Source organism: Oreochromis niloticus, linkage group LG20 (genome assembly GCF_001858045.2).
Source record: "Oreochromis niloticus isolate F11D_XX linkage group LG20, O_niloticus_UMD_NMBU, whole genome shotgun sequence".
Classification (NCBI taxonomy): domain Eukaryota; kingdom Metazoa; phylum Chordata; class Actinopteri; order Cichliformes; family Cichlidae; genus Oreochromis; species Oreochromis niloticus.
The window spans coordinates 24,499,748-24,512,883 of record NC_031984.2 but is presented as its reverse complement, the minus strand read 5'-3'; the positions used below and the strand labels follow the sequence as shown (position 1 = coordinate 24,512,883).

Genomic DNA, 13,136 nt, shown 5'->3' with positions numbered 1-13,136 from the left:
GTTAGTGAGTATGTGTCATCATGTCTGAGTGTGTGTGTGTGTAGGACGGTGAGGAGCTAGGATGAGACCTTGAGGCGCTTCTCCCTCCCCCATGACACGCGCAGTCCCCGGGCTAACGCCGGGACAGAGGATCGCTGCAAATGTCACACACGGGCGCGGGCGCGCACACGACTGCAAACACGCAGCTCTGGTACATTCAGCTCCATCCGAAATAAAAACTCGCTGCTTCCACTCGAAAATAATATCAGTAACAGTGAAACAGATTAAAAAGGGAAATAAAAGTGATAAAATAAAAGTCCGGATTAAATCCTGTCGAACAGGATAGATTTATATTTCGCTTCCCCTTGAAGGAAATAAATCGATTTTCAGTCTGACTTTTTTTTTCTTTCAAACTGAGCTACTTTAACACTGGCTTCTGGGGCGAGCAGTTTAGCTTCCAGGCTACAAAGAGAAGGATTAATTCAGACTCCGTGTGTGTGTGTGTGTGTGTGTGTGTGTAGGCCTGAAATAGGAGAGGCTCACAGCCCCGTCTAACAGCCGTGCAGTGCTGACTGGGAGCAATAATCTCTGATAGTTGCCATGGCCACAGTAATTGGACAGGGTGTGTGCGCGTGTGCTTTGAGATTTCGGAGAAAAGAGATTTTTTTCAGCACCGGTCGGGTTTTTTTTTTCTGTCTGAAGGCTTAAATCGAACCTTTCCCTTCATTAATGTATTAATTAAAGCTGCACTGTTGAGAAACAAACAGACATTTTTATACTCCGCTGCATAAACCCATATCAGGCAACACTGACCCACTGATTCTGATCATGTTGGTTAGAAGTTAAATAGAAATCATAAAATTGAGGGGAAAAAATCAGAAATAAACACAGAAAAAAAAATCATGAATATTATTAATATGTGACTGTGAATATATTTTAGACCCAGTGTCTCACATGTTGTTTCGAGTCCACCTCTGGTAAGTAAAGGAGTGAGGGAATGTAGGCAGTGGATCAAACCACTGTGAGGCGTTTCATGGGGAGGTCAAACCGCACTGTTCTTTTTTTAAAATCTATAATTAGCACAAAGTATTTCAGTGCATTTTATTTTTATTTATTTTATTTTGTAACATTGTGGAGCTCACAATGATGATTTGCAGCAACGGAAGCGGAAAACACGGTTTCACTGTTTGTGGGTTTTTTGTCCCCCCCAAAAGTCGGATCTTGTTCCCTTCTATGACTGTAATTTCTGCACATGGCTCCACTGAAAATTACACTCATTACTACTTGGTTTTGTTACACACCTCACTTAAATCCCAGCAACACACTCATGCTTATATCAAGATTTTTATTCTACAATGACACACGGGCAGATTCGTCTGAAAGAACAGAGTTTGCTGCAGTTATTCGACCACACTATTTTGGCCTGTGTGGAAATACAAAGTTGGATGGGCCTATCGTGACTAATTCTGGTGGCTGTGAATGGACAGGTGCTTTTCAGGGCGGGGTTTGCGAATGAGCACGTCCTTCTACAGCTTTGCTCAACCGGATGAGAAGTTGGATCAGCCAGGCTAGTGAGAACACCTATATGGCTGGAAGGCCCAAACGTCAATGTATTATTTTTCTTAAATACCCAGCGGATGAAATAACTAATAACAAATTAAATTTTTAGAAACACTTTTGTCACAGTCTCTCTCTCTCATACACACATATCTGATGCATGGATAGTGACAGGTGCACAAACACATTCATCACTCTGTGGCCCAAAAAGATCTGCTGGGCTTACAGGGCCAGGCACTGAAGAGAGCGGTAGTGACAAACCCTGTGTGTGTGTGTGTGTGTGTGTGTGTGTGCGTGTGTGTGTGTGTGTGTGTGTGTGTTTTGGTATGTGATGAGAGAGAGAGAGAGAGACAGAGAGACAGACAGAGAAACAAAGGAGTGCAGTTTACTGCGTATGCGTCTCAGCGTGTGTGCTTGAATGCGCAGACGTGACAGGGCGCAGAGGAGAGTCACAGAGGTTGCAGCGTGCCTCTGATATATCAGAAGTGTTCAGAGTCAGAGTCGTTACATAAACTGGTCTCTCTTCCTGCTTTCTTCGTTTCTTCACACTCCCACAAACGCAGCAGTTACTGACAGTATTATCTGATTTGCTCTAATCGCAGTAATTCTTTCCCAAACCTTATCCGCACCTGAATCTTATCCCAACCTTAAACCGAGTTTCCAATCAGAAATTTAGTTACATTACATTTGATTTGATCTCAAAATACTCGAAGACACATGACTGTGTTCTTCCTACAAACCAGTGCAAACAAACGAACATTTCTAAATACTGCAGTGCATTTTGTAGTACGGATTATAAACCATCCAACCAGGGGTTCACTGAAAATCACTGAAAATGTGTGTGTGTGATCAAATGATCAGTTAAACAGGTCTGTAAAATGACGATTTTCAGCGAGTTACACTCAAAAAAAAAAAGGAGAAAAGAAAAAAGAAGTGAGGAAAAATGCACTTATTGGCTTTGGCACTGCTGCAGTCTTCTTAATTGTGCTCCTGCCAGAAATGACACAAACCTAAATTTGACTTTTAATCCAACTGTGACATCAAAACGACCAGGGATGGTTAAAGCTGCCTCGTAAATTACAAAAAGAAAAACGATAAAAGGAGGGATGTCTCCTAATTCTGCGCTGATGTGGGCCAAAAGAAAGTTCTGTGTTGCCATGACAACGGAATTAAAATGAGTTCAGAATGCTGTGACTCATAGTCACACACTTAATCCACACTGACGGATGTTTTTCCTCCCAAAACTGTGTGCGGGGGACACCCCCCCCCCCCCCAAAAGAGTATATTGTGAAGGAGAAACTGTAGTGACGTCCTGCTGTAAGGAGGTGAAGCCCTGCCCATTACCCACTACCCACTGACTAACTGCAGCTCATCATAGTGAGACTTATCGTCGCTGATGAATCACTGATGTATCCATAAACATTTTTAATGTAACAGGACCTTTATAACACGCCCCCTCCCTTTCAGTGGAAACTGTCTGTTCATTCTTCCACAAAATGGAGGCTGCTTGGCATCACGCGTGGCACTCCCATAGTGCTTGTAGCCTATCAGTTGCCCCCTCCTCATCACCGCTGCCTGGATGACAAGCACAACAAGCATAACGCTGCAAGCACTGTGCACGGACAGCAGCACAAAGTCACGTCTCGGCTCCTAGGAGGAACGGACGCCAGTGTGTGTGTGTGTGTGTGTGTGTGTGTGTGTTTGAAAGGACAGAAAGTAGAAGGGGATATATTTTTCTCTGTGTGTGGGGATGTGTGGATAGTATGGATGCGGTTGTGTGTGTGTGTTTGTGTGTTACCAGTGGTATGTAGTCATGTGTATGTATGTGTGTGTGTATGTGTGTGTGTGTGTCTGAGAGGGTGATGTGACCCAGATCTGCTTATTAGCATCAGGAGGAAGGGGGCGGCAGTCACTTAGAGCTTTGTGCCTGAGCAGTGAACTGTGCTCGTGCTTCAGTGACACACCATCATACATCATACTGTAACCCCCCCCCCATCACACACACACACACACACACACACACACACACACACACACACACACACTTTTCTTCATCTTCCTCCCCGACATCTCTGTGCCATCCAGGAAACAATGCTGCCCCCAATAATAATAACTATAATAATAACAACAACAACAACAACAACAACAACAATAATAATAATAATAATAATACAAGAATCAGCAGAACTCCTTTGCTGGATTTGCATAATACTGGCCCTTCAGTCTTGTATTTCAGTCTTTAGCATTTTAGTGGTTTAACTGAGTGTGTTTGCCTTTTGTGTGCATTCGCTGTGTTTCAGTTTCACAGGATGTGAAGTAGATGAAGTGTACATTTGCACATGGTGGACATAATGGTTACAAAAACAAAGTATAAGAAACTGCAAGAAGAAAAGATGAAGATAAAGAAACGATTCTTCCATTTTAATACTTGCCAAAACATCTTTTTTTTGTATCTCGTGTCTCATTCATTGCCACAGCGGGTTCCATTTCCATTAAGATAATGCAGCGGATGGCTGATCTGAATGGAAGCCGACAGGGACGTACAGTAGCTCTCATGTGCAGGTGCCCCACATATCCAGCTGAGGCTTTGCCTGGTCAGCTGAGAGTAACAGGATGGCAGACGGAAACAATCCAGGAATTTTACTGGTGAAATAACAGATTGAACGGCTTCAGCTGATACTGCGTGTGTTAAAAAGAAAATAAAACAACTGTAACTGTAACATTTATTTTAGTTTGCACACAGACTAAAATGACTCTGGTGGTAAATTTAAGAGCTTCAGACCAGGGGGAAAAATCTCTTGAAAGGCAATTATATTATTCTAGAGAGGAGTTAAAATTCTTGTATTGGGAGATTGAAGATACAGATGTTTTTGGGTAAGTCTATATGTTTATTAACAGATCTAATCCGAGAATCTGGCTATAATAACTCAAATATGAACTATTAATGAAAATATGAGCACTCTAGTTAGCTAGTTTAGTGATTTTCTGTTAATTTATGTTGTAAATTTATGTTGCATGTAGCACCTTGGCCCTGGAGGAACGCTGTTTCGCCTCACTGTGTACAAACTGTATATGGCTGAAGTGACAATAAAGCCAACTTGACTTGACTTGACTTGACTTGACATGAATCACCCTCACACGGTGAAGTACGACCTCTAGTGGTGAAAGGCAGGTATATTTATGTCACTTTTTCTATAAATGTGGATACAAATCGTGGTAACGTGTGTCTCTTTCTGCTCCTGCGTTCCAGCACAAGTTTCCAACATTGGTACATTTTAAACACCTACGCTTGTCTGCTACCACATTCCCACACATTTTATCCTCTGTTTTTCTGGACCCATTTTATAATTTCTCATTCCCAGCTGAAAATCAGGGATGGGACATAACAAATACAGCTTTACATGTGCGGATTCTTATCAATGAAGATGTCAAAAAGACTCTCTGCTCAGGGAGCCTCAGTTACATTAGAAGACAGGACGCTTTGGCAGATGATGAAACGTTTCAGAACATGATCCCTTTCGGCTTTATTGGACAGGACAGTGCTGACAGGAGACAGGAGGGTGGGGAGAGAGCAAAGGGGAAATGACTTAATAGATCTAATAGTAACAGAAGAGAAGACCTGTAGAGGAGAAGAAATATTAAAATAATTCCCAAAAAGAATATAAAATGCTAAAGACATGATACGTACTTTTGAATATCTCAGTGGCAGATTTGATTAATTAAACTGTAAACTGTTAAAACTCTAAAATTCTAAATTGTACATATACCACTGTCCTGGTTCTGTTGTTGTTAATGTTTATATTCCAAACAATGACTATCAGAAATTTCTTGTAGTCCAGTTATTGCAACAAAAAATGATATAAAACAACAGCCCAAAACAAAACTAGACACTGTGCTCTGCAGTTATCCAGACTTTTGAGTTTCTAACTTGGGGAATAGTTTACCAGCTTTAGACGTCTGTACTCTAAATGAATACAGTGTTATTTAGTCCTTTGCTATAACTGAAATAGCAGATGTAGTGCATAGGTCACTCTAAATATTACCAAGAAGTTCATCAGCAGTTCTTAGGAGGCCTCCACAAAGTCACTTTAAAGGATTTCAAAAAGGAAGGAAGGAAGTCACTTGGTAGGGTGAGGCAAGGTCTCACAATGGCTTCACCCGAAAAACCTCTGCTGATAATGACCCACACCCTTTTTCACACCTTGGCTCATGTGATGAGGCACATGATCAATAGCGGGTCAACGACCATCTTAAGGGACAACTCCCACTAGGGCTCTCCACTATTTGGTCATAGAACTGAAGAAGCTTGTTGGATGAGAGGTGAAAGGTCTTCAAGAAACTCAAAGAAGTCCAGTCACTTTTCTTTCCAAGCTCCTTAGATTACTGTGACCTGGACTGTAACTGTGAACATTTTATTCAAAATATATAACTAATACAGGCTTTTGGCTATAAATTGCTCAGACTACCCAGTATACACAGTTTTAAGGCCAAAGTCAAAGGAGTTTGCAAAGATAAGCGTCTGGATTTCTTTAAGTTGCTTGAAGACGTTTCACCTCTCATCCGAGAAGCTTCTTCAGTTCTAAGGTCAAATGGCCGAGAGTCCCAGATTTAAACCCAGTGGGAGTATCCCCCCAAAGAGGGACAAAGGACCCCCTGGTGATCCTCTAATCACATGCGCCAAGGTGTGAAAGCGGGTGTGGGACCTAATCAGCCAGGGTTTCGGGTGAGCTCATTGTGAAACCTGGCCCCACCTTGTCATGTGAATTCCTGAGGTCAGATGGCCCAGGATGTGAGTGGGCGTTAAGGCGTCTGGGGAGGGAACTCAAAACTGGATTATAGATGGCCATTTGACCTTAGAACTGAAGAAGCTTCTCGGATGAGAGGTGAAACGTCTTCAAGCAACTTAAAGAAGTCCAGACGCTTTTCTTTGCAAACTCCTTTGACTACGATGACCTGGATGACTGAGAACCTTCACAGACATTTTTAAGGCCAAAGTGTGACCCACCTGCCACTGGGACACAAACTTCGAAACAAGAGCAGTAAATAAGAGTAAAGAGTAATATCACAAACTAACCACCTCCTATTCTCAGATTTAATTCACTTTGTATATAAATACAATGGATAGATGGATGAATGCAACTGTACATAAATGTTACAGAGGCCCACCTGCAGTACTTTGCTAGCCCACCAGGGGGGGCGTCTCATATTTAGGGAATCACTGAGCTAGACTATTAGTCTTATGCTTTTCTCCATTCGGATTTGTCATGTATATTGTGTGTGTGTGTGTGTGTGTGTGTGTTTTAATCAGTGTTTGTTTCCAGTTCGTATTGCTAAAATCACACACTGTCTATGAAAGGTTAAATAAAAGTTATTTAAAAACCTGTCAGGAACTCTAAATCGGCGACACCGAGACTCCAGTCGGCTGTATTTTGCAGTTACACATTTTCAAAATGGCTTCCAAAGAAGGACCGGTGTGTCAGATTTTCTCGTTCCAGGACTGGAAAGCCTCTCCTGATCCGATTTTTGAGCTCCCCGCACAGTATCTGACCCCCACACCCTCTCCTATAGTGATAGATAACGGCTCCTTCCAGACCCGGGCCGGCTGGGCGGCTCCGGGGGCCGAGCTCGACCCTCCGCGGCTCCTGTTCAAGTCGGTGGCGGCGCGAAGCAGAGGCGCTGCCCGCAGTGAGACCCAGATCGGTAACGACATCCCCAATTTGGAGCCGCTGCGGTGGTTGCTGAAGAGCCAGTTTGACCGAAACGTGGTGGTCAACTTTGAAATCCAGGAGCTCATCTTCGACTATGTGTTTACACACCTGGGCATCACGTCAGAGGTGAGCGGAAGTTAAATTAGTCATTTTTAAGTGAAACGTTGGTCGGTTTGAAGGTTTTGTATCTGGAGTTCAGGATTAATTGAACAACTTAACTCCCGGGATATTTTCTGCTAGCTGTTTATAGTCATGCAAGTCACGTGGACAGAGAATACATCAGCACCACTTTATTATTTGTATTATTATTTTTATTATTATTATTGCAGGGTAGTGTGGATCACCCCATTGTGCTGACAGAGGCGCCCTGCAACCCACTGCACTGCCGCCAGATGATGTCAGAGCTGCTTTTTGAGTGCTACAGCGTCCCATACGTCTCCTACGGTGTGGATTCCTTGTACAGTTTCTACCACAATAACAATCAGAGGAAGCTCCAGTCACCACACACGGGCATCGTTCTGTCCTCAGGGTACCATTGCTCACACATCCTGCCGGTTATTAATGGCAGGTAAGGATCAACATGCACAAACGAATGATTTATATACAGCTTTTACAGTTTGCTCTGCTTTCCTGATTTTTATCACACACCATAGTTTTAGTTCTGATCTGGTTTTTGTTTGAGGTTGGATGCTGTAAATTGTAAGCGTGTGAATGTGGCTGGGAGCCAGGCAGCGTCCTACCTGCAGCGCCTCCTGCAGCTGAAATACCCAGGTCACCTTGCTGCCATCACGCTCAGCCGCATGGAGGAGCTGCTGCATGAGCACAGCTACACCGCTGTGGATTATCATGAAGGTACAAATATATCCATGCGCATATAAATATGCATTTTTTTTTATGGGACAGCAATTAAATGCTTTGGATTTATGATAGCTAAGGATCATTTAAGTAACATCAGTAAAATGCACACAGTGAGTTCCTCCTCAGAATTCCTAGAGAAACAGATGACTGTGAATAAAAGGAGTGAGGAGCCAGCACAGAGGTGCATGCATGTGCTTTCTCCTCCCCTTGACTTTGCATTTCCCCTGTGCTGTGTTTTCCACAGAGCTGGAAAAGTGGCGCAGCCCAGAGTTTTACGAGCGGGAAGTTCACCGTATGCAGCTTCCGTTTTCGAGTAAGGTGCCGGGGGGCTGTGTGAGTGTAGAGGAGCGGCAAGAGAGACGAGCTCAGCAACTTCGACGACTTCAAGAGATTAATGCTCGCCGCCGAGAGGAGAAGCTGCAGCAGGACCAAGAGAGGCTGGACAGACTCTTAGCAGTACAGGCAAGGACCTTATTGGACCTTTTAAAGTTCACAAGCATGAGAGTTGTCTCTCTGATGGAGGATTCCTGTCTTATTTATCAGTCAGCCTGTTTGTTTCTTCATCTTTTTCCATTTTTTTAAACGCCTGCCTTTCTATATTTCAATGGAACTGCCAACAGGAGGTTTGGATCTTGTTTTTAGGCTGGTACATTAATATGCATACTTACGGTAGTTGTAATGGTAGTGCAGTGTTGACAAACAACATGATTTCTAACACAGCACCTGATTGGCAGATACATTTTCATTCCATTGCACTTCCACTGGGATTGCGGGAATCATTTGCAACACCATGGGTGACCAAGCAAGAGCTAAAGAGAGTTGCAGAAAAAGAAATGCATAATTTAGATGTTGGCAGTTACACTGCGAGTCAAAGATGATTGATTGATTGTTCCAGCTGAGGACGGAGGACAAGATGGAAATTGGCACTCAGTAATAAACACATCAAACAGCTGAAAGCAATGTAGGATTTTAGTTATTCAATGGTGTAAATCTGAGTTTATGTCTAGTAAGTAAATCATTTTTACTTATGGATGGCGGTAAACGAAACAGCTACCCAGGCATGCATCATCAAAAGGAACTACGGCCCCAGCAAGAGAAGACATGAAGATATGCTAAGAAATTTGTACTCTGTGGGCTCAAAGATAGTTTTTTGTTTCATTGAAAGCTCAGAAACTGGTTGTATTGATAAAATTGTGCAGGAAAAAAATCAGTGAGCTAATATACAGACTTTCAATGTATATTGTTTGGAAATGGAGCTAAAAAGTAAAAAAAAAAATGTAAAATTCCATCTGTTGCCTCCAAATGAGTTTACTCTAATTCTGTTTAGAGTTTATTCATCCTTTCTCAGTATTTCACCTAATGATCATAGAGTAATGTGTGTGTGTGTGTGTGTGTGTGTGTGTGTGTGTGCGTGCAGGAGCTGCTGGAGGACGGCCTGCTGGATCAGTTTCACAAGAGTCTGGTGGAGCTTAATATGGATTCAGCCGAGGAGTTGCAGTCGTACATCAACAAATTGCAGCTGGCTGTAGAGCAGGGTAGACAGAAGCTGCTGCACAGTGATGGAGCAGAGGGAAAGGCGGAGGTAGGTGTTCTGCCATCAAGTTTAAAAAATAGAATTCGGTTGTACTGACTTGTTTTTGCATGTGCTGTGCCCACATTTCCAGACTCTATGTCTGAATCAGTATTTGGATAAATAAGTCTGTAACTGCTTTTTGGTAGAAAGGTAAAGCAGTTAATAGAAGAATGCTATGTATGACCTGAGCATATGACAGCGCTAGCACTGTATCTATAATGAGATGGTTATGTAAATAATCCAGAAGAAGAGCTCAAGTTGTCAAATGACACTGAAAATGACTACAGAGCACAAGTGAAATTGAAATGATCCAATAATTAATTAGGTGTAAATGTCATTATCACGACTGTGCTGCGAGGCTCTACAGCATCTATGCTTGATTGCTGCGGTGGATGTAGTGCTCCTGACACGAAGCCTGAGGCTGTTCTGTCGCTCTCTGTCAGGTGTCAGAGCTGGAACAGCCGATGGACGAGACAGATGGAGTGGCACTGATGGATTCTGACTTCCCTGAGGACTCGCTGCCAGAAAAACCTGCTAATGTGGTTCAGGTAATGGCACAGGATACCTGAATGTCTCAGAGACATGTAGAGCCTCATTAATGCTGTGCAGGGAGATACCTGCTGCGGTCATGTGTGGCAAAATGTGTAGAAAAACTTCTAGTAGTTTTTGAGCATAACTTTGCTATTGCAACATTTGAAACACGTGGTGGTGTCAGTACTTGTCGTAACTTTACGTTAATGAAGGAAAACTTTTTCCCCCGTCCTCCTTCTCCAGCCCGTGTTTAACATGGCGGAGTACCACCAGCTCTTTGTGGGGACGGAGCGTCTGCGGTGTCCAGAGATTTTGTTCCAGCCCTCGCTGACTGGAGAGGAGCAGATGGGACTGATGGAGACTCTGCAATATGTTTTGGCCAGGTAATGATGGGATGTAACGGTTTTACACAAAAGCACAAATATGCAGAGAAGTTATATAAACACATAACCTCATCCTGATGAAATTATTACAAGGAGCCAGAAAATGCTATGTTATATCTTCTAAACATTCTTTTATTGTTACTTTTTTATTATTTTTTTACTGGTGGTGTTTATTTTTTTGTTAATGATGAGAACTCTGATGCTTTAATCATAAATAGGTACACTCCAGAGCAGCAGGAGGCGCTAGTGAGCAATGTATTTCTGACCGGAGGGAACATGCAGTATCCTGGCATGAAAGAGAGAGTAGAGCGAGAACTGCTGGCCATGAGACCCTTCCAGTCACAATTCAAGGTACAGCCTGTGCTCTCCTAAAACCCTGTTATGTTTACTTTGTCTTTTTTTGATAAGGAAAAAAAAAATCTAATAGTTCAAACAGTAACCACAAAAAACCGAAAACAAGAGCTTTCAGGTGGACGTAAAACCCTGGACTTTAAGCTTTCGTGTTTTCTCTGGAAAAAAACTTGAACATAGTAAAGGAACGCAAAACCCCAGAAAAAGGTTGTATCGTCTCTTTAAAGTCATCAGCTCAAACATTTTTCTAAAGGTGAAAGTAGGAAAACACAAAGAGTTCAACATGGGATGTGACATAAATATAAATGATCTAATATACACTCACGGTACACTTTGTTAGGTACACCTGTTCAACTGCTTGTTAGTGCAAATATCTAATCAGCCAATCACATGCAGGCACTGAAGTTCAAACCCAGAATTAGAATGGAGAAAAAAAGTGATTTTGAAGATTGTCCCACACAACCATCACTAGAGTTTACAGAGAATGGTCTGAAAAAGAAAACATATCCAGTGAACGCCCTCCACAGCCGACAAATCATGTCAATATGGACCAAAATGTCCTGAGGAATGTTGCCAGCACTTGGTTGAAGAATTAAGGCAGCTCTAAAGGGGAAAAACGGATCCAACCCAGTACTAGCAAGGTGTACCTAATAAAGTGTCAAGTGAGTAGCCAGCCATGTAAATAGTGCATATAGTTAGATATGAAGCAAAAGAGCTTGTTTCAAAGTAAAGAAGTGAGTTATGGGAACAGTTATGGGATAAATGACTCCAGCTAAACTGTCCGGTCCTTTCAGATGTTTTGATTGTTGTTGAAAATCATCTGAAGGTAACCTAAAACTTCTTCATAGGTGACCATGGCGTCTTGTCCAGCCTTGGATGCCTGGCATGGAGCACGAGGCTGGGCGTTGGAGCACCCTCCTGGAGCAGGGTCGGAGGGATGGATCAGCAGACAGGACTACGAGGAGAAAGGAGGCGAGTATCTGAGCGAGCACTGCGCCTCCAACGCTTTCGTTCCCATGAAGATCGCTAAACCCGCTCGCCCTGCTGAGCCATCCGTTACAATGCAAGCATCAACAGAAGCTCCTGCTGCCATCACCATGGTTACGTCAGACCCGACCCCCTCCTCCTCCTCTGCTAGTGCTGTTGCTGATGTTACCATGGTTACCACGTGATGCAAACCTCTCTGATATCCCCCCCCCACGTGTCCGAAATTCAGGAATAATTTCAGGATGAAGTGAAGGGTTTCACTTTGTCCTCTTTCCTTCAGCTCGACTCCGATCGTGCTTTTTCAACAACCGCCAGGAAGCTGCTGTCAGTCCTGCTGAACGCTTTGGTCTTTGAATTTCAGGCGCTGGGAATAAAAACCTAAAATGGAGCTTGAGAGAGGCGGGAAATGCCCCGTCTAAACATAACTGTAACTGAATCAGGAGTATTGTACACTGCTGTTCTTGGTGAAATCACAAGAGTTCATATTGAACAGGCATCAAATGAATGTTGTTAAAGGCCAAGGATATTTTTTGTATTATTGTGTAAATATAATTTTATTTTGTATGTCTGTGTTTTTAAAAAACAAAACAAAAACATTTCCCCTCTTGGAGACCGTTGTCTGTGTTTTGATTGTCAAAGAAATCTGATATTTCGCGTCTTCTGTTCCTTCTTCTTCTCTTCTTTCTTTTCCTGTTTTCTCGTTAAATGTTCAGTTTACTGAATGTCCACACACATTCGCTCAAACACCTCTAGTGCTATTTATACATGCAGCTAGTCTTAGTTTCTTTTCCCTAACCTTAGTGAAAACATTCTTTCATGCCAGCTTTAATTCTTTGTCCTGTAGGTTTTTATCAAAGAAATCCTTTTTGAGCTCTAAGTCACAGATTACAGAAAATCTGACCAGTAATTCGACCCTGGAACATATAATTTCTGTTGTGGGTGTTAAAGTGATTAGAGAGCATAAGACCACATAACATTCTTATTTTGAACTAATGCCCTCAGGATGACTTCACAGGACACCTTTAGGTAGCCAAAAGGTGTATAAGGGATCATTTGTGCCAAAAGCAATTAGCATACTGAGTTATAAGACTCTGTGATGTATTTGTACTAAAGTTTTATGCATGCATTTGTGTGACTGTGGGCTTATTGCTGCCAGTATTTTTATTATGAATTTATTTGTGAGTTGGTGACTCACACACAATTTTCCGC

At 42.5% G+C, this 13,136-nt stretch overlaps 1 protein-coding gene across 1 annotated transcript; it reads left to right on the top strand.

The window, feature by feature from the left end:
- The first annotated feature begins 6,950 nt into the window (after positions 1-6,950).
- actr5 (actin related protein 5) lies at positions 6,951-12,266 on the top strand. The gene is made up of 9 exons (XM_003444856.5): positions 6,951-7,370; positions 7,574-7,812; positions 7,927-8,096; positions 8,347-8,564; positions 9,520-9,684; positions 10,119-10,223; positions 10,450-10,589; positions 10,808-10,940; positions 11,789-12,266. The coding sequence occupies exons 1-9, from the start codon at positions 6,987-6,989 to the stop codon at positions 12,110-12,112; spliced, it is 1,878 nt and encodes a 625-aa protein (XP_003444904.1). The 5' UTR covers positions 6,951-6,986; the 3' UTR covers positions 12,113-12,266.
- Positions 12,267-13,136: the final 870 nt, after the last annotated feature.